This window comes from Sinohyriopsis cumingii, chromosome 7 (genome assembly GCF_028554795.1).
Source record: "Sinohyriopsis cumingii isolate HCF-2022 chromosome 7, ASM2855479v2, whole genome shotgun sequence".
Classification (NCBI taxonomy): domain Eukaryota; kingdom Metazoa; phylum Mollusca; class Bivalvia; order Unionida; family Unionidae; genus Sinohyriopsis; species Sinohyriopsis cumingii.
In genome coordinates, this window is record NC_142967.1 from 59494100 (window position 1) to 59517602 (window position 23503).

Genomic DNA, 23503 nt, shown 5'->3' on the forward strand with positions numbered 1-23503 from the left:
GCTGATGTGAGAGAATGCCATCACAACCTTTGTAGGTACTGTACCAAGGTTGCCTAAGTATGTGAACTAAAGATAGCAAAGTGGCAACACTGAGAAGTCAGAAACTTTGTTGTCAAAGAAAGAAAGAACAGAAAAGTTGGAATTTTATTGATGGAGTTTTCTTACCTATGAAGATGAAACTCCTCGAACTTGCTCTAAAGTAGAAAACTTGTAACCAGTAACAAAATGCTAGTGTGGATTTTGTGAAGCCTCTTTGTACAGAGTGTGTTACTCAGCATGAGCAGAAGTAATAACAGAGGAATTCAAATGATGTGTTGCCAATCCTAGTATCAAGGGGAGATCACTCTACTGCCACAATGATGGACTGACAGGACATAGAACACAATTCATTTTACTATCTGTTCTCTACATTTGTTTCTCAATACTGACCTTTCCACTGTGCGACAATCAGTACGAATCATATGTAAATTTAAAATACCTTCAAAGATGACTTCACGGTGATGTTCTTGTCAAAGGTTGACCTGCATTTTTTTTTGAGAGGCTGGACTGTCAACAGAGCAGCATTGTAAACAGAACACAGATTTCACTTCCGGCTCATCACCAAGGCCTTATTACTCACTGTGTACTGTCGCCAAAACACACATGGAACACCACACCCTGAGCTCATATTCTCAAGAATAAACAATGACCTATACCTTTAAATCCCTACTAAACATGCATAAATATAGCTCTTCTTTCACCACCAAAATGAGAGAGGAAAAAATGTTCTAAAAATAGACTAGAACTACATTCGTGGGTACTGAACTGGAAGTACTAATTATGACCCGATTCCAGATAGCTTTTTAGCTAATATGTGTTAGTATGGGAGGGCTGGATTTTCAAGGTTGTAGTAGTTCTCTTCAGGTATAATCTTTTAAATATTATTGAAGAAAGTCATATTTTACTATAAAAAAAATGGTTTCAGAGAGCTCCTTCAAATATGTTCCACGATCACATTAATTTTAGGAATATAAGCCCCATGATCCACCCCACCCCCCCGAATACAACTCTCACAAAAGACAAAGAAAATTTGTCCTTCTTGTCTATATTATATAAGCAAAGGGCAATAGCTCTTGCCCATTACCAATCTTTGCCATCACAAGTGGTACTTGTTTTAAGCTTTCACTGTGAACTGACAATCAATCAGATCCAATATCCTTTTCTAAATTTGATCATAATTTCATCCATTTTTGAACATGTGATCTTTGACTGCATGGTCTACATGATGATGTAACAGATGTTGTAGTTCATGTTTGGCACACTATTGCCTTTTTTATCCCTTGTGTCAGTGTGAGGAGTTTCTTAAGTTTGTTAACACAGACAAATGTTAATTTATTTTTTCCTTTATTTTACTTTGTTTTCTTTTCATAATAAACATGATGACAGAAAGTGTTAACTGCAAGAAGTTTTAAGACCAGCAAGGACTCTCATGACTTGTGTCTTCCCTGTAAATAGTGCATGTGTACAAGTTGTTCAGTGGATACATGATCTATATATAGTACAGTCACTAAGAACAGGAAGAGATGTGAGACATCAAAGATCATGTAATATGGTGTCACTAGCTTGCCTGGTGGGGAATGCCACTACTCCCCTTTTACAAACATATGACGTATTTTACCTGCAGTAACATCTGGGGAAATGGTCAAAACTGACTTTTCCACAACTGTCCATGCTATCTTTGGAGTTACATGTGCATCACTTAATGGAACAAGTGACAACACAGTTGATTAGTTCAGGCCAAATTTTTCCAGTTCATCCATCTTCTTCTGTTTCAGTTGATAATTTTCTAGGCAGCCCAGTGGGCCTTGGAGCCTGTAAGTTCAGATGTGTGGGGTTTATACATGACTTACGTGTGTTGTGACATCTTGCCACACCACACTATGATGCTGCATTGGCTGTTGAACCTTACTAGAGCCATAGTGGTTCAGCAGTTAGGGTACAGGTTTGAATACTACAGCTGGATCAGACTGGGTCAACTTTTATGGTGTTTCCTTGGGCAAGGCACTTTACTAAATAACCTATATGTGCTGCTGTGCAATAAAATACCAAACCAAACCAAAGCCAACCTTTTCATCAAGCAATGTGGTATTACGAGTAGATTTATATTGTTCACTGACTTTGAAGCTTCTGTATGATATCGTTATATGCTTCAGCCAGTAGAGCTGTGGAATGTTAATTTCACAGTGGAGCTTAGTGACAGATAGATTAGAATGAGTACAGCTTTAAGGTTGCAATAGAGGAAATATATTAGGTGCTACCAGTCTCAGAATGCCCTCCACTGCCTCTTCTACACCAGTCTACAGAGTCAACACCTTGGTTAATCTCAATGATGAGGAAGCCAACCCTTCATTTTGTCATCTCCTGCAATCTGGGCAAATCAAGCAAGTTGTTGAGTGGTTATCTGCCAAGATCAGCAACCTAAGCAATTGTAGAGTCTTATTTTCTGAGAATCACTTACCAGCATATTTCCCATCCTGCTGGTATAAGACCCATTTCAATGCCTTTTCTACTGATCTCCCAGCACTAGACAAAAACTATGCTGCTGTCAGTTTGACTGCCTGTTTTTATAAGGCAGATAAAGGTGTTTTTCATGCTGCACAGCCACCATCACCTTATGAACCCTTGCCAACCCTTCCTCAAAGATGTGATGAGATGAAGGGATAAAGGATCATGTGCTGCACACATTCCCAAACAATCTGCATTCTTGACCCAATATACAGAGACAACCTGCTAATCAGTCTCAGAGGCAGGGTGGGTGCCAGACACTTACACTTCAAAAAGTATTGGATGAGCCTTCTTCTGCAAGGTGAGTGTCAAACCCAAAAATTTGTGAGGGGTTTCAAATCTTGTTTAACCAGCCTCTCCCTCTTTCCTGATGGACATACCATCACACTATGTTAAAGATGCACTCTTACTGCAAGAGATTATTATGCTCATCAAGAAGGAAGCAGTGGAGATTGTTTAGAATCCACAATCTCCTGGTTCTACACTAGGTTTTTCTTGTCAGGAAGGTCATTGGCAAACTCAGGCAACTCATAAACATGAGTTGACTAGATCAGTTTATACTTCCTCTGAAATTTAAAACTAAGACGGCAAATCAGTCCACATCTACATCCATCCAAATGAGTTTGCTTTTCATCCTGACCTGACCAATGCATATTTTCACATTAACATTTATCCATCCTGATGGACATTCTTCTCATTTGCATACCAAGGAAGTTTTCATCAGTTTCTTGCTCTCCCTTTCAGCTTTGGTCATCATAATGCTAATCAACTGTGTCATCTCCCTGTTCTTGGTGACTTCATCTTCATTGATATCGGTGCACCTGGATGATAGACTCTGGAAATGTATAGTAAGTTTGATTCTTGATAAAGAGGAAGGAAGAATAATCAATCTCTTTTAAATCATCTCTGTTTGTTTTATCAATTGGGAAAAGTATGATTTTTGTCCAGCTGAGTATGGAATTTCTCATCCACCATAATCTTGTAATCTTCCCCAACTTCTAGTGGTTAGAAACTTTAAACTTGCAGAGTCCATTTCTGACAAGAATGAAAATCAGAGCTATAGAGTTTCTGCATCTCCTTGGATTGTTCAATGCAGCAGCAGACATAATCCCACTGGGTTGCCTCAACATGCACCTTTGCAGTTGGTCTTGCTGCTCTATAACAAGATCAGCATAACAAACAAGATAGTATTATTCCAAGATCATTGGTGCAAGCAAGGTTGTCACATGACAAGAATACCTCTTGAACAACACTAACCAGACTTGACCATGTGTATAGCTGAAAGTACATGTGCTTGGGGAGCCAATCTATTGCCAGACTTTGACATTGTCAGTGGCCAATGTTATCGAGAGGACACAGTTCTTCAGATCAGTTTCTTAAAGATTAAAGGTTCATTGTGACCTTTCATTTCTGGAGAGACTGTCTTCATGGCAAGAATCTCTTCATAACGTTCAAGAACTCAGTAGTCTTGACAAACCTCCTTAAAAACAGGGAGGTACCAAATGATCTCAACTCTGCTTTCTGATCTGGGAGTTCCATATCACAACATCATGATCCAGATCAGTCATATTCATGGCAGACTAAATATCTTGGTTGATACTTTGTCCTGGAAGGGCCAAATACTCCATGCAGAATGGTGTATCTATCCACTCATCTTTCATCAATTTGCCTACAGTAGAGACATCTGACGATCAATCTTTTTGTGACCTGATGAAATCACAAACTGTCACATTCACCTCTCCAGCACTGAATCCTGAGACTTGGAACATCAAAGCCCTTTCTGTCAGTTGGGAGGGTTTGTGGGCTTTTGTATACACTCCCCCCTCATGTTCTGGTACCAAACCTTTATACAGAAATTTAGGTGCGAGAAGTACCTTTGGACAAACCGTGGATCAATTAATGATCTCCTCTATCTATTGATCTGCCACAGAATATCCTGGCCAAGCCGAATCTTCTCATACAAACATACAAACAAGTGTTATCCTTGTCTGGACCAACTTCTTCACACATGACTTTTGCCAGAAGAGCCTTGGAGCATAAAAATTTAACCCATCAATTATGGAAAGAATCACATGAGCAAGAAGGTCCTCCGTTTGAAAGGCTTATGAGGGAAAGTGACGTGTTCAGGGACTGGTGCAAAATCAATAACATTGTCTGTTTGAGTGCCTCAGTCCTGCTGACTGTTTTTTTTAAGCTGTTTGAGAAGAAAATGTTGTCCCCAATTACCGTTAAGGGTTACTGCTCCATAATATCCTACAGTTTCTGCCATCATGGAAGAGAGGAGTCATTCATGACAAAGACCTCTCAGACTTCTTGATCAGCATCAGGTTCAAATTACTCACACCATTTCTTAAGTGGAGCCTCCTGGGTTCCAACCAGACTGAATTTAAACAAATTTGAGCCATTTGCTATGATCTCACTGAAACTCCTTTAATAAATAATCTGTTTACTGATATTGTTGGCTTTGGCATGCATAGTCTGTAAATTACATGTCCTCTCTATTTGCCCAGTCTGTCTTGACCTGGTCAGATTGCTCAGACATTCTTATGATGCAACCTAGTTTGTCACCAAGAATCAGCTGCTGTCAGTGGTCAGTCAGAAGTTATGGTATGACATCTGCTTTACTGACACATCTTAAGAGACATTCAGACGGGATCCAGTGTATGCTCTGAAGTTTTATCTGGAGTGAAATGAGTTGATTCACAAGCATTTCCAGTCAAGGCTGGGAAAGTGGATATAACTTCTCAAACTGTCATCTTGGCTCATATGGGTAATACACATGACATACTTTGACATCTCACCAGAAAAGAGTTGCCTCAAATTCTCTGCTCATGAAAACAGCAGTGTCTGCAAGACTAACTTTTGACACCAATGTTTCTATACTAGATTATCATTGAGGCCATTTAGCTGGCATTCAGTGAGTCAACCTTCTCAAGTTGTTACCTACAAGAAGTTTCTTCGCAGCAACAAACTCTGGATCTGGTAGGTTTGGTCTCAGTCACATCATCAAGGCCATGGTGGAAATCAATGGATCAGATCGTAAATCTTCCATATTGCTAAATTTTGGTTAACATATACATACTTACCAATGGGCAAGAGCTCTGACAGCTAATGGCCTATTTGGGGAAGTAGTGCGATTGCACTAACAGTTAAATCCAGGAATATCTGTGTGTTTAATTCATCATCCATGAAATATCTTTGACCAAAAAGGCTACATAATGGTTCTTTTCATGGATCTTTGACATTATTTTTCTGTTTCAGTATAATGCAAGAACTATTTTGTGATGTTAAAATTTGCTCAGCCAGCAGCCAGATTCAACATGGCAGATAATTGGTCCTTTGTTCTATAGATATTCAAGAGATCAGGTTTATTCATCAATGGTGGTGTATTCATTCCAAATTTCAAGGAGTAAAGGAGTAATAATAACTTCCATGTCTCTAATACTTGGATTCATTATTTTTTTTTTGTTGTAATTAAATATCAGGCATAATATCTTTGACTATAATTACAGCTCAACATTCAAGGGATTTGGTGTAATAACTGGTGTAGAATAAGCTAATACCTATTGCCATAATTAATACAGTAGATTTAAGAAAATATGAAGTTAGTGTAAGTGAAATTTAATGTGCACATTATCAGTTATGCAAGAGAATTTTGGAAACCTGCTGAAAACAAAGGATTTTAGGTAATCCAAGATGGTTACCCAAGTGGACTAAGTTGAACTACAGTGGCAGCTCTAAACTTCAGATCATATTTTGCACTGGCACAGAATAGAAGAAATCCATCAATGATAACATCAGGATATGACCATCTGGATTCAGAATGGAAGATCTCTGTTCTTGTGTTTGATTACATTCAGCCCAACTCTGTTTGAAATATGATAACAGATCCTAAAGAAATAACACTTTGTTTATTATTTTTTACCATGGAAGACTCTATCAATCTGTTGTATTGTACTGTATTATATTTGATTCAAGATACCTCACTAGAAGGCAGCAGCAGTCTCAGGATTCTCTAAAAGTGAAATTTACATTACTCCCACATAACAACCGTCAAATATTGATAATGACAATTCTAGTCAAGTGAATGATTCAGAAGGCAATTAAAACATATTATTCCACTGAATATCAGATAGTATTACAAAAAGGAATCCTAGAAAACTTTGGAAAACCTTCAATGACTTGAGAGGCGAATCTGTCAGTAACCTGCCATTTATATGTATTAGTGATGCAAATGGTGATATTAAGCAAGAACCTCCTGAAATTGAAAATGCACTCAATGATTACTTTGTGAATATAAATGGAAACTTGTGGATTTCACAACTCTTAGAAGATTCTCCAGTGATGAATTAAATGAACATAATTTCTTCAAAACTTTGCAAAGAAGAGTGCTTCAAAATCCCTAAAATAAGCCTTGAATTCATTTTAATTGAATTAGACCAACTTGATGTCAAAACAGCAACAGGTCTAGATAATATAAGTGTTAAATTCCTAAAACTCTCATTTCAAGTGATTGCACCTTCACTTACTTATATCTTTAATCTAAGTATTTCCACAGGTATTTTTCCAAACAGGCAAAAACTTTCAAAAGTAAGTCCAATACATAAGAAGGGATATCTTTCTGGTATGAATATCTATATACCGATATCAGTTTTATCATCACGTTCAAAGATATTAGAAAGACATGTTGTTAATGAATTTAGAAACTACCTGGAATCATTTAATTTGCTACATTCATGACAATCAGGCTTCTGTGAAGGACATTCATGCCAGATAACACTAACTAGAATGGTAGATGATTGGTTAACAGCAATAGATCAAGGCAACCTTGTAGGCACAGTGTTTCTTGACCTTTCAAAGGCTTTTGACCTTGTAAATCACAAAATCTTGTTGGAAAAGCTCAGCATATATCAGGTTGACCATGAAAGTTTAACTTCGTTTCGATCCTATCTTGAAGGCAGGCAACAAGTTTCTATTTTAAATAAACTTCAGATAATAAACTGATTAAGTCAGATGTTCCACAAGGATCAGTTTTTGGACCATTACTCTTTCTGCTGTACATCAATGATTTACCATATCACATTGAGCTATCTACCACCAACATGTTTGCAGATGATACGACATTATATAACATTGGATCAACAGGCCATGAGATTAGCACTAAATTAAATAAAGATTTGGTAAAAACAACTGGTGTGAAAACAGTGGTATGAAGATAAATGCAGCCAGATCAAAGCCATGATCATAGGTAGTTGAGCAAGAGTAACAGCTGAGAAAAAAATTATTTCAAAGTAATGGTTAAAGGAATGGATATACAACAGTCTGAAAATGAAAAACTACTTGGCATTATGATAGACCAGATCTTGTGCTGGAAACTACAAGTTGATAAGGTCATTATAAAAGTTAATTCACTGCTTTATCTCTTGAACAGAATAAAATCTTATCTCCCTCAAGAACAGAGAAAGATATTCTACAATGCATATATATCAGCCACATCTTGAATATTGTTGTTCTATCTGGGGTAATAGTGGTATAGAAAATCAGGAAATATTACTGAAATTTTAAAAAAGAGCAGCTAGAGTTATTCTTGATGTTAATTTAGATACAGCATCAACTAACCCTAAAGTGGCTTCCATTTCAGCAGTGAACTCAGTATTTCAGAAGGGTTTACTAGTCTATTAATCCTTACATAGCTTGGCTTCTGATTATCTTAAATGTAATTTTAAATTTGTTAAAAGCGTATATATGTTGAACTTAGATCCATGTCAAACTACAATTATTTACCTAAACCAAATTCAGTTTTATAAGAAGAATTTTGCTTTTTCTAGAGCCAAGCTATGGAATTCTATACCATGTTATATAAAGTCAGCTGACACATGCCAAGCTTTTAAAAAGCTTCTTAGTCAACATCTACAGAAACAATCACCTATAATGTTTTACATATGTTCGCTACTACTGTTTGTATGAATCCTGTATGTACTCATCCTTAAAGCCTTGTACATACATTATTGCAGCAGTAGATCAATTGTGGAGTTTTTAACACCATTTTTTGTCTAAAGACACCTTATCTTGTAAAAACTGTGCATTACATGTATATGGTACAGATAGATATACAGAAAAGAGTATGGTACAGACAGAAACGCTAACAGACATATAAAAATGTCTACAATGTCTTTTGGTGTTTCTGTCTGTCCCATACTCTTTTCATTATGTCTATTAGTGTTTGTCTGTCCCATACTCTTTTCTGTATGTCTATTAGTGTTTCTGTCTGTGTCATACAATTTTCTGTATATCTATTTGGCTAATGGTGTATTTGTCCATACTATACTCTTATTTTTGTGTGCAGTAACAGTTACCTGACTCACATGCACATCAAGAAATAATCCAGGGTGCTTAAGTGTCTTTAACTCTTGTATTTTGCCACAATGATCACATAAATAAACATGTTTACATACAAAGTACTAACTCATTTTTAAATCTTATTAAATTAAAGTGTGTTTATTTTTACAGCCATTTTGAATTTTGTATCCTTATTTCAGGAGATTAAGAAGAAATATGCCAAAAATGAAAAAGAGCTTCAAGAGGCACTGGAGAGTTCAGAAACTGAATATAATCATAAATTGGTAATGCAATAATAGCAAAAAATTGAGAGACTGAAGTACAATATAATAGACATATGTCAAAACTATACATCTTTATTCACTCTGGAAAGGTTGACCCTGTGTTTAAGCCTACTTGGCCCTGCCATAAAGTGCCTCAATGTATTGCAGTCTCGTATAAAACAAGAGCTTGGTCATGGATCCCATTTTTGTATGAACATAGTTTTTATACCAAACATACCTCAGTATAAGCAAGCCCTAATGTAGGACACACCATTGAGAGATTTATGCTAACTTTTTTCTTAATAGTTGGTTTGAAAAGTCAATGAAATGCAGTAAAATCACACATTGTATTTTTGAGACAATTTTTCCTCTTTTCATAAAATGGAGGGAAATTTCCATTTTAAATTTTCAAATCAAAAAGAGACCCTTTATAAGGCATAATATATAAGATATAATATACTATACTTTTTAGGCTTCCCATTGCAACATTATAGCGAAGGACCACTGAGGGTAGTTTCATTTTAACATACATGATACTCAGGGAAGACAATTTTAAAAACATTATGTATGCCAGGATAATCTAAATACTCAAAGAGCTTTTATGAAAATGACAGAAGAATTCTAAATCATATCTATGGATGACTATTCTATGTTGAAAAGTGTCTTCCCTGGGTCAAAAATTTGTTTTACTGGATCAGCCCTAATTATGTTAGTACTCTTCACAATCTTTTGATGATATTTATGCAAACATTTAACTTTACAGAATATATGTTTTGGTTTACATTTTTATTTCTGGAATAAGTATGGTGAGAAGTTTTTAACTCTGGATAAATCTTTTAGGTTTAGACTGGTAACATGCTTGCATCCCCAGATAATATTTTTTTCATTTATGTTTGGTAACAATCTTTTATCCCAGATCAACATTTCTGGTGTAAGTTTGGTATCATGCTTTTATCCCCGAATCAGTCTTTATTAATCAAAACTTCATTAATGTGATCATTAGTTTTGAAAATTTTAAGATCAGATTACTTGTATATTTAAGTTTAAACAGAGAGTGCAATATCATACTAAGTAAATTGATAATTGTTTATCATTGATAGTGTAGATAAATAAGGTTTTCAATATCTTCTATGAATGTTTCATATTAATAAAGTTTTCTGTTATAATAAATTTAATATGATCAGATAAAATATCTTATACGGTGAATTCATCTATTTTGGTGGATATTACAAAGAAAATAGAACCTATTCATCAGTTTAAATTAAATGATTGGGAAAGGGGATCTTTTGATTACCAGATTCTTTTTCTTTTGGATCTATAAATTCATTGTTTTGAAGAAACTATGAAGTCCTTTGAAAATGGTTGCCCCACGAAAAGTAATAAGAATATGACAGAATTTGTTTTACTTTTAGATTACTTTGTTTGAATTAATGTATTTCACATATGTATAATTTGTAGCATTTCCAAGCTTTTAGAACAAATCAATAATGTACACCTCATTAATAGAAATAGGTCAATGGTTTAGAGTGAGAAAAAGTTTATGCTAAATAATAAGTAAATAAAACACTAACCAACAACAACCAGTTATGGAGAAAATATTCCATGATTTTACTGTAATTTAACTGAAAATAAAGTTTATTTATATTTTAAAGATCAATTTCTAGGATCTGACTTTTGTAAATGTATTTTTGTTTGTTATACATAAAATTTATTTATTTATTCAGACAATACCATGTATGATTTGAAAATAAAGTACATGTATATATGAGATCAACTGAATAATGTTTAAATATAACATCTGCTCATGCAGTGTCTTCATCAGGACATGTGATTGCAAATTCCGCTATATTTAAGACCCCATACCTTGTTAAAAGTGAGTGAGGGTGTGACAGTTCCATAGTCAATTTGCTTCAGGTTTATCAAAACCAAAACATTATTTTGTATTCTGGGCCTGAAAATTGTGATGGTCCAAGATCTTGGACTGAATTCTTTTAGCCACAGACCAGTGATATGTAAGAAACACTAGCCTGTTAATATTTCTTATTTGTTTCTATAAATTGAAGAAATTGTGCTTTATTATCTTTAAAACATCTGAAAAGAGTCATAAAAGTTCACTTACGCAAGCGGAAGTCGATCGATATTGACTGAGAGAGACTGGTGATGTAAAATTTGACATGAAATCTGCAAATTTAGCATGCAATATGCTAAACACCGGTCTAAGCTTGATCTTTGTCAATCAGACATTTGTCTGTTTTCAGCCATAGCAAAACTAAGCATCAGTAGTATCGGATTACCATATGTTGTAAATGCTGTGAGTTTAAATAGTATAGATTTACTGGCAGAAGGCAAGAACAACCACAGAGAATTCGTCTGCTACAAGATGAGTTGCAATGCAGGGTTTAAAACATCCCAGATCCAAAAAGGACATAAATTATCACAAAAATAAATGCATTTGGACTTTACAGTATCACTGGAAAAGGGTTGACTATGGTGGAGTATGATGACAAGAGGTCGCTAATGTTTTGTTCAGTATGTACGGCATACACACAGTCAGACAGTCATTCAAGTATCTTATTAATAGGTACATCCAATTTTATAACTGGTCCATTGATAGCACATGAAACAAACAAAAAGCATATTGCTTGCACCAGATGTGTTATTAATAGTAAATAAACATACCCCTATCAATCATCAAGACCCTGATTCTGAACCTTTGCAAAATTGAGTGCACAATGAGTTATGTTAGAAGGACCAGAATTAGTTAATTTCTATCTTGATGAGACCATTGCCCAATGAATCCTTTTTCAGAGAAAGCATGGCATTTGACACATCCACTCTGATGACTAAGGGAAAGTTAATCTGAGGTTGAGCGATCTGTCAACCTCAGAGTGACCTCATCTCTGCCATTTTAAATATATTGACAACAAAAATTTAAAAATATATCATGGGCGGGAAAGGTCAGAGGAAACTTGTACTCTCTGCCAAGTGAATTGTTACATTTAGGGTTACAAACTGCATATAGATTGACTGAATGAGCTTTGAACGGCAATTGTGTTCCTATTTTATTTGGCTATTTGTTATCTTTTATTTTGAGAACATTTAAACTTGCACTTTAGTTAACTAAAGCACTGAGATTCAAAGATGGTCCACCAATGGAAGGCATGATCAAATGATTTAAATTTTTAAAATGTTAGTAAAATATTTCATAAGCAATAAAATACTGGTAGCTGTCTGAATCTTGAGTTTGCATTAATTTTAGTATTTCTCCTGTCTTTCATTTATGGTAATGCACTATAGTAAATATTTACATGTCAGACTTTGCTGTTGGGTGGGTCTGTGGCTAATGTGGACCTGGGCAAGTTTGGGTCTTACTGGTCCTGGACTGCCGAGTCAAAAGCAAAATTGTCAAACCCTGCCATTAATAAAGTTCAATCTGACCATGTAAGCACTTCTAAATGAACTGCCACAATCAATTTTGTTCATTATCTAGTCATTAAAAGCATTTTAATAACTGCGCTTCTACAAAGGCAGATATGTAGTTTATGGTATTCACTGGTAATGTCTCAGCTTTTACATGTAGTTCAAACCCTGGCCAAGTCACACCAAAGACTATAAAAATGGTAGAATCAGCTGCCTCACTTGGCACTCAGCATTAACAGGTTAGTGTTTGGACTTATGGTCAGTTTGGTGCCAGGATAATATGATTGGGTGGGACATGATGCTACATGTCTGCATCATGATGCCCTATATTAGACATCACTTCAAACTGCCATACTGCAAACATTTTAGTGATATGACTGAAAAATTGTTTAAGCTACATTAAAAATCTAAAACACACACACACACATTTAGTTCTAATGTATTGGGATTGTCATAACACATGGTTGCTCCCACAGAGCAAGCATTGATAATAAAGATAAGTGTTCGTGTTTTGTGGTTTAGTGCCATTTTTTAGCACTTGATAGGCCATACATGGTAGCCAGTATAACTGGTGGAAGAAGAATTCCCTAAAACTCCCAGGAAGAACCACTTATCCATAGAAAGTTGCATATGGTCAGCTCTAGGCTTCACACTAAGCTGTAACCATATATGCCTTATGATAACATTAGTGTGAGAAACTAGTATGTATGTTTTCTGTTTTATTCAGTTGTAATCTAGCCATTAAAGTAGTTAGACCAAACCTTTGTTTTGTGTTATTTAGTAAAATGTAAGACATATTATAAGTGGAGTATTCATTATTCTCATACAAAATGCTGGAAACTACCTTCTTATGTAAATGAGTGAGGAGGAATTCTCCCTCTCAGTGAAAATCTTGAAGAAATTATGACACATACAGTGAGTGTGTACACTGTGCAGTATTAATGATGTAACCTATTTTTTCAGAGGCTGTTGCATAAAGATGAGCAGGAACACATCAGACAAATATTACTGAGTACTTCAGGACTTTCTGAGACTGAGGTCAGTAATCAATCTTTACTTTATTTTTATTGAAATGCTGTGAGACACTTATGTACTGTGTTCATGGAGACTACAGGGTAAGTGCATTTGTGACCAGGGGAATACACTTGTAGTGCATTGGGATGTGACAAAGTTGCAGAATGTCCTGAGTTCTGTTAATTTAAAAGTTATTTTGCAGACTCATTGCACTTTAATTCAGCGCACTGTAATTACATAAATAGGCTAGAAACCCTGGCAATCAACTAACCCTTTAGCTACCACTGTTGCAGCTATTCATCACCTGTAAATAACTCCTCTACCTCATTGCCGCTTATATACAGTGAAACTTCTTTAACTCATTCGGTCCCAATCCCGCCTGTAGGCATGATGAGGCTGTACCCTATTTCGAAGCTCTGCAGCATCAAGGTCATTTAAGATATACCAAAGTGGGTGGTATTACAAAAAAGCAGACATATATAGCTCTAAAATGATAGCAAATAATTTAGAAGTTCTAGTTGCACTACAAAATGCAGAGGGAAAAACCTAATTATTTGGATCTGTTATTTTTTCCACTCAAAATTCGCTCATGGTAAGAAGGCGATTTTGTGTCAGGATTTTAGACCTTTTGGCCTCAGATCTAAGGCAGACTGGTCTGAATTGCACATAGACAGGTGAACCTTTGCAAAAACTAGGATAAGGTGGGCATTTGGAATAAAGAGTGGTCTCCATACGAAATTGATGGGTCCATTAAGCCAAAAAAAAAAAATGAACTCCAACTTTTACCCTTCTACTCATGCGCAAGCAAAATAAACAATGGAAAACAATGTTTCTAACACAACTAGGCATTAGTCTCATGGAAAATCTGTTGAAAGCCAATGTATTATGATGTGTTCAGAAATAGCCCCCAAAATGTCTTTCCTACTCACATTTCAGTCGAAAATGAAAAAAAACTCCGGACCCGAATGAGTTAATCCTCACTGATGTATATATGAAATTAGTGCAGCACTACTTGAAATTTCAGTGCCACATATATACATACATTACCACCGTTAACTGAACATTGATTGGTTGAAGGTAGACTGTTTACTGGGCATTTTGAGTCAAGTTTAAAACAAGATAGGTTAAATTTAGACAAAAAGGAAGGGCTCTTCTCCTTTGAAAACATTCCCAGAGCACATTTACATCAGGGATATAAGCTTGCTACTTCCTGAATCCAGCCTTGCTAAGAAAAATTTGTCATTTCTATTACTTATAGACAAAGGACAATAGCTCTTGCACATTTCCTCCCCTTGCTGCCTCCAGGGTGTTGCTAATTTTTAAACTTTGCTGTTTTACAGTCAACATCGTATGAGAAACTTCCCATAAATCCATGCCAATATTGATGTACATTTTAGCCATTCATCCAGGAATTTGGATTGATATTGTGTATTATTTCTCTACAGGTTGTGTTCTGTTTTTTTTGTTACTTTTATTTCAATATTTTGTGCAGTCTTTGTTTAGACCACTTGGTACAACACTCTGTCATTGCTGCATGATGTGATTTACTTTTAGCATGGACAGCATGTTGCTTGCTCACTCATTAACAGGTGATGCATTAGCAAAGTATTAAAACGCATGTTATTTGACACATTTTTGTATTATTGTGTTGATTCAGTGAAATATGTCAACAAAGTGCAATAAATGCAACAAGCTGAAGTCCAGGGATAATACACATGAGTGGTACCTGACATGTACAAAATGTTCTTCATTCTTACCTTGCAATATTTGCACTATGTAGTTGGAGGACGTATGGGTTGTTATCTAGCAGAAATGGGCCAAAGACAAAGAAAACATATGAAAATCTAACAAGGACACATTAAATATTCATCCAAAGACAGAAACTCTTTTGAGCCCTTAGGGGACTTTGCTGAGGCTAGTTCTAAATCTTGTCACCACATCTTATTGCTAGATGTGGCCTCATTTGTGAATTTCTGTCTGGCTGAAAAATTGGGCTATGAGCTTGCCTTGGACACAATGGCCTAGATTGTTTATCATTAACTGGGCAGCTTATCTATCGTGAATATGCTGACTGCCTCTGTGAATCTTGACATGATACAACATGATATGTTTGCATTTCACATCACTCAAACCACATCATGCCTTGGCAACCTAATCAATTTAGGAGTCAGCTTTATTGGGCAGGGGGTGTTCAAGAAACCATATTTCTAATCCTCCTCAAATTCTCAACACGGACCTAGCACTCCTACCACCCTCAGACAGTCTACTAGCAGATGCCAGACTGCTGCATTTCCAGTCTCATTGGATCAACCTATTTCCTCAAAATGAATCCAGGTCATTTCAGGGAGGCTTCAGATTTCATTTATCCAGCTGTCTCCTCATTCTTCCTCTCTTGTTCTGACAAATTAGGAAAAGAACAATATTCTACAAGAGGACATCTGGTCACTCATTGACATAAAAGCAGTGGAAACTGTGCAAAAATCACAATTTATTCAAGGCTTTTTCTTATACATAAGCTCAATGGCATGTTGATGCTAATTATCAACCAGAGTACCCAGAATCACCAAAGTTAAAGATGGAGACAACAAGATCATTATTAGACTCCATCAGAAGAAACACCTGACATCATGAAAGTTTATTCATTTTGTCATTGTAGATTGACAACAACCTTCAGAAATATACGGTATGTTCTATTCTATTCTGAAGGATAGAAATGATCTCCCATCATTGTTTAATCATCTTGGTTGAACTCATCAAGTACATTTCCAATAAGACTTGGATTTCAGCACAAGAATTCTTGCATCTATTTGGATTTTTCAGTGTGGCAGTGGACTTCATGGTCCCACTGGGCTATCTTTTGATATACTCACTGCAGATGACCTTGCTGGCTCAGTTGCACCCATCTTCCAGTCTACTCCAACAAAAGGTCAGAATCACAAATAAGGTATGATCATTTCCATGTAAGTTATGCAACCATGGTTGGCTCATGACAGGAATTCCTTTGGTAAAGACCCAGTCAGAAGTGACACTGTGTACGCCTTGCAAAAGAAAGAATGTAGGTCTTTAGTTGTGGAGTGGATCTTGCCAACAAAAATGTCCTCCACTCTGAAAGCATATGACAAAAGTGGTGTGTTAACAAGGACTAGTGCTAAGTCAGTAAGATCATGTCTTTGAGTGTCTGTGTCCCTCAACTGGCCTACTTTTTTTTGGCTCAGTGAGGAGACAAGGTTGGTTGTAGTTATCATCAAATGCTACCACTGCATGATATCTGACACACTCACACATCATGGCAGAAAGAGATATCATTCATAATAAAGATCTAAGATAAGAATTCTTTATTTCAGACTGCATAGTCCATATGTCTAAATTTAAATATAAAATGAAAGTATTTTAAACATAAAAGATCATAGATATCTTATGTATAAATATAAAGACACATCTTCAACAATGGACTGTGTCTGACATTGTTAAGAATGAAATTATGTAAGACATTTAGAGAGTAATTTGTCTCATTGATCTAAAATATGAGAATTTAAATGAGTGTTATAGTTCTACAGAGATTTCAATATACAATTCTTACTATGCAATATTATTGTCATCATTGAGATCACATACTTTCTCATTACCTCTTCAACACTGAATATGTTATAGTTTACAAACATGTTGGAGGCAGTGTTTCATCTTGAAAATGAAGATTATTATTATGACCAACAACTAGTTTTCTTTTCATACATTCACTAAAGTTTGTCCATGGACAGACAATACAGGAATAAGATCTAATTTTGATATTCAAACAACAGTTCCTAAATTTACATAGAAGCATATTTGTTTAAGTACACAAAAATCTGTAATGTCTCATCATATCTTCATCATCTGACTGATTGGATTTTAAAATATGACCCAAATAGGTATGACTGTTGACATATATAAGAGCATGGTCATTAAGATGTACAGATGGAGTAGATGGCATTTTGAAAGAAGTTGACTGAAAGACCATGCATACTGATTTTTGTGTATTATAGACGATATTCTCAAATGCATATTGGTCACATATCCATAATAATTTCCTTAAACCAGCAACAGAAGGACTTATTACTATCATCAGCAAAACTAAATTGTTAAGAAATGACACATTTGGTGTCATATGTAACCCACTCACCCAGTTTACGATTTAGCTTTTCTATGTATATATTAAATAACAGAGGGGACAGAACACCTCCTTGCCTCACCCCATTGGTTACATGGAAGGGGCTGGATATTAAACCTCCACAATGCACGTAGTATAACTGCTTGCCATAGCAGTTAACTAAAGTATGAACTTTGTAGATGCGTATTTGAATATTACCCTGGTAGTGCTGTATTGTTTTGCTTGACCTAGAAAACCGGTGCTGATTTGTTTCTAACTTCCCCGTCTGTGTATGCTGAATTGTTTTAGAACAATACAGTCTTTTTGGGCCAAATCCATATAACAGCCTCAGAACTATTATTTATAATCAGATTGCTGTGAAATTGTATAAAGTGATGCATATATGCCTACAGATTTCTAACACTAAAAATGTGAGGGGAATTGATGTGTGTTCATGGTTATCATAGCAACCCAACAGAGAAAAAGGGTGGAAAGTAAATATTGACCCAAAAAATTGGATTTAATGTATGCTTTTCCATCAAACATAGTTATTCTGAATGTGTACATGGGCAGGTATTTTTTCTACATATCACATATCCTCATTTAATTACTTTTAGACCTATGCAGAATAATTAAAACTGTACTTTCAAACATATCTCAAAATTTCTGTAAGTTGCAATATTTAGATGATGGAATATTTATGCAGTGTTATTATTCTCAGAAGGTCTCCATATAAAATATAATTCTATTAATTTATTTACATTTCATTGATAAGGAACCAAGACTATACATATTGAAAATGATTAATAATTATAAATTTACTTTGGTCGCCACAGCAACCAAAAATAATGTTAGTTTTTGAAAGGTTTAAAAGACCTTTTAAATTTTTAAAATAATATCATTGGAAGAATCTTTTATCCAACTAAGTACAGCATTAATTTTTCAAAGAACCCAATGTTATCAAGCTGTTTTAATAATGAAGGTAAAATACTAATTATCATAATGTAGAACAATTTTATTTGTCATGTTTTAGTGTGAAAAGAATACTGTTTATGCATTGTAGTCATACTAATGGAAAACTAGTTTTAACATTTGAAAATTGTTGAAAGGCAGATGTCTTACAGATTTTTATGTATGTATTTGATTTCTTTAATAGCTTTTATAATTAATGTGTTTTTTAATATATGACAGCACATATTAGTTTTAAAATAACTTTCTTTACAACTCGTTTTAAAATCTTATCTTTAATATATCTTCTAATGTTAAGCTAGTTTGAGCACAACTGTCAATGTCCTACCAAATATATGTATTTAAAGAGTGTCCAATGAATGACCATATCACATGCCATACTAGCATCTTAAAATCATGCAAAACACAGGGCTTCCATGTTCTCCATAATAGTCAACAGTTTCCTTAAAGGCATAGAGACATAGATCTGTTGAATGTTGCTTTTTAAAAACAAACTGATTATCAGAGATTGTGACTTCACATTGTTGTAGTATAATAGTGTAATACCTAACTCAGCACACCAAAACGTTATTAAAAACTACATTCCTTCTTCCGTTCCTGAACGCATGCCACCCACCCACCATTGTTTAGACCGCCATCTGCATCTCTTATAAATGAGTACTCTGTGTTTTATACTAAATGTGAGTATAAAACCTTGCTATTGTCCTCGGAATGTCACGCTGTTGTCATGAGTATTAATGAATTCATCAAGAAATTCACTTAAAGACATCAACAGTTCTACAAGCCCTGTGATATCAACATTAAGTGGAAAGAAGTTTGCATAATAGTAGTCATTGTGCCATATTCATTTTCATGTTGGACCATGTGTGTGTCGTGCTGCAATTTCACATAAATGGTTTAGGAAATGAATTATCTTACCTTCCATGATTTTTGGAATATCAAAGCCAGAAATATGATGCTAGTCCATAAATTAGAGACTTAACCCTCTAGAGGAGTTTCATTGCCGGAACAGCAGACATGCAGGATAGTGATGGAATCAATGTGCCCAGCCAAAGAGTCACATTTGTCAGACTTTTGTTGAACAATAAGTTAGAACTAATGTTACTGTTCATTATTATAAGTTCTTGGTTATGTAGAATTTGTTATTTTACTTTAATGTGCGAAATAGTATGCATTTGATAGGGACTATTTCTTACCATATTACGACTCAATGCATCAGCAGTACGTTGTACTCTCGATCGATTCGCATCGAAATTCACTTGTCCGTTTCGTTCTGTTCTACTTAATCATAGGTATGAATATATAAATAAGAGTAAATGTAAAAACGCACACCACGGACATTGAGAGGACAACTTACTTCTGTCTAAATTTTGTGTGCAGAGGGATTTTTCCATGCAGTTTGAACAGTTGACTCGGTTACCGCCATGGCTAACATTGAGAAGGACAAACATCGATTGGCTAACTAAGGTCATGTGACCTAAATAGGAGTCTATAAATACGAGTGCAGACAGTACAGTGGCAGATAGCTGTCAGAGCGGCAAAGTATGAACATCTAAGTAGAAAAGAATTTCGGCAAACCATCACTTATATATATTTTTACACAACCGATATTAACTTTGGCACTTTGAAATCCCAGAACTGAATCAAATTGTTATGAGAAGTTTTAAATAGATTTATTACAGGATTGCCATTGAATTTAAATGCTAAAGAATTACTATATAATTCTTTATAAAGCCGCTGCTATCTCCCACCACACTGCTCAAGTACACTAGTACCTAAATTATAGTTTTTATTGAGATCACGCTACCATGTCAGAATGTAATCATAGTAAATCCAATATTTAGCTGTTAATATACACAGAAATTTAATAAAAGAATTAATTTTACCATAATATGGTGTATTATTTTCTTTTAGCATTTAGACAATTAAGTCTGATTTATATTATCAGAAGCCGATAGTGTTGTGACGAACACTGTGTTTATGTAAAGTTACTATGCCATATTGAGAAGCATGTTCTGTATCACCTTTATTATTTACTAAAAAGCATTTTTAGTCTTGAACTCTGGTCTTTTCGATATATAACACACGGGGTGTTACAGTACATTCAAATATTTTTAAATAATTGTCGTAAGAGCTATAGGTCTGTAATTATTGTTGTCCTTCAGATTACCAATTTTACGTTTCAGTAGCGTGATAATTGTAACATTTGGAAATCATCAGGAACAAACTTATATAGAGACATACAGTTTTATAAAATTATCAAAAGGACACACAGTCTAATATCTGAAAATTTAAAGTGTTCCACATATAAAAAAATCTGATCCTGAACATTTACCTTCTTTTTGTTTAGCTATGGCATATTGGATCTTGGATAATTTGAATAGTTCAATATGACTAGAAGGGGCCTTTAATGCTAAAAAATCATACTCCTTGCTCAAATTATTTGTGACACTAAAGAGTAGGTCTTCAAAATGATGTTGCTACATGTTGCATATGTTATTTTGTCCATGGTTCCCATCAGTTCAAATTGGTAGCCTGTTGGAAGTTGTCACTGCATTCTGTTTAACTTGCTTCCAGAATTCATGTTGGTTTGAACGTTTAAATTTGTTTGTATGTCTGCTCTATGCTTTGATTCTTCCTTCTTAAATAATCTAAGAGCATATTTAAATTGTGCTCTAATTTGCTGCATTTGGTTACTGAGAGGTCCATTATGAAATTTACCATTATCATGCCACTTAAGGTAAGCATTTCATGCAAAGTCATGCATTTCTTTGATACAGTCATTCCAGCCTAGTATAGCCCAGTGACCAAGTTTGGATTTACTAGCTAAGTGTTTACCAGTGTTGAACAAAGTTTTTACTATATCCGTGTATAATTCATTAATCAGTTTCATATGCACCTGATTACCTACAGTCATAATCATTACAGATGACAAGACAATGAGATCTCCATATTGTTCAATAAGAATGCAGATGTTTGAATATAATTCAGTTTTTTGTTGGCAGTGAGGTCGGACTAATTGATATTGAATTTCAAGAAATGCATAAAATATCCATCATGTATATTGCAAATGGTCAGTTATGATAGACTACTTGGTGTTTTGATGGATAATAACCTATCATGGACTGAACTTATCAAACATATCAGTAAAAAAGTCATTTCAAGTCTATGGCTTTTTAGTAGGATAAGACATTTTCTCCCTGAAGGGCACAGAAAACTATTTTATAACAGTTACATACAACCCTATTTAGACTACTGTAATACAGTATGGGGTAATTCAAATGACAAAAACATAGCAAAGCTGACACATCTTCAAAAAAGAGCATTTGGACTAAAATATCAACCCAGAAAGAACGCAAGGACAATTTAGCTGGTAAGTTAAAAATATTACCTAATAAAGACCCAATCCATTTAAGAAAAACCAAATTAATGTACAGGATATCCAATAATAGTGCTCCTGAATATTTACAATCACTATTCCAGTATAGGCTACCTGGCAATACTCCCGACCTGCGATCCATGTCTATCAAACAGTATAAAATTCCAAAACCAAATAAGGAATTATTTTAAAAAAGTTTCCAATACTCTGGAACTTTGGAATAGTATTCCAGTTGAGATTAGAAATGCCCACTCTATTTCCTTCTTCCAAACCCAATTATCCAGTGGCTTCAGAGATGCAGCTAAAATAAATAAATTCCTTTGTATGAGGGCCTCAAGGTAGATTAGTTCTTAGCTAATTGTGTTACCCTCTTTAAATAAAGTCAGTATTATTATTGTTATTATTTTTATATTTGAGTCCAAATTAATGCAATTTGGGAATATTAGAGCTTAATTCTGACTCTGATAGTAGTCTCTAACCAATGTATTCCTTGGCTGCACATCCACATTCTTTATCACGTTGTGAGTAAGGGTATCTCATGTGATTTTGAAGCTGGCATAGGTTTTATATTTTGTATGTAGTTTCTCCACCTGTGTTGGTTTAACTCCAGAGTAATGCTAAATATGCAAGGAAACTTTCCATTCTATCATTTTGGGGGCAAGTCTTGTTATGAATATGCATTGCTGTCACATTGGACACAAAGCACAAAAGTTAGAGGATGTTTCCTTTCCTATGATAACACTACCATGGAAACTGGTGTGTGGATTGGGCATTTGTAACTTGTTTGCCTGTTGCTGATATACATTTTTATGCAGTTTTACATACAAATGCAGCTCTACAGTGGTCATTGTTCCTAAGAGATCTTATGACTTTAGTGAGGGTTTTGTCATTTTCCAAATCCTTGTCGGGTGTGTTGGTGTCTTCTGAAGATGCAATAATTTTTAATGCAGTTGTCCTGAGATTCAATTCACCATCATCTGAACATTATTATTTTGGGATTCTGCTGTTGTACCTCATAAAACAGAGCAGGCTTGTTTACATTAATCCAAATATTATTGCTGTAGGAGTCCATGCATATTATTATGTACTTATTATGTACTTTCCTAGTAACAGTTCTTTCTGTTGAATGACTGGTGTCAGGGATTTTCTTTGATAACATACACAAAAGCTTGGTATGTCATTTGGGTCTGTGGGCAGAAATAGATTCAAAATATCATTCATATTATTTGCAGATTTATCCATAACCTTCCCCTCTTTATCATTATCTCATCTGTTTGAACCACTGAGAACAGTCTGTTTTGCTGCCTCAATATCCCTGTCACAATATGCATCCACACAATTTTTTACAATATGATCACATGGCAAAGAGTTCATTTTGTTTTGTACAAAACAAAGCAGTTCACTCACCATTACCGAGGGGCTATCAATGGACCACTATCATTGGTAGTC

The 23503-nt window shown here is 35.0% G+C and overlaps 1 protein-coding gene across 2 annotated transcripts in view; it reads left to right on the forward strand.

The window, feature by feature from the left end:
- The window catches only part of LOC149795344 (uncharacterized), a 188925-nt gene that overhangs the window by 46617 nt on the left and 118805 nt on the right, over positions 1 to 23503 (forward strand). For both annotated transcript variants that reach the window (XM_089965113.1, XM_089965115.1), the window contains 2 exons: positions 9084 to 9167; positions 13530 to 13604. In XM_089965113.1, coding sequence (XP_089821239.1) covers positions 9084 to 9167; positions 13530 to 13604 — 159 coding nt within the window. The remainder of the gene's footprint in view (positions 1 to 9083; positions 9168 to 13529; positions 13605 to 23503) is intronic.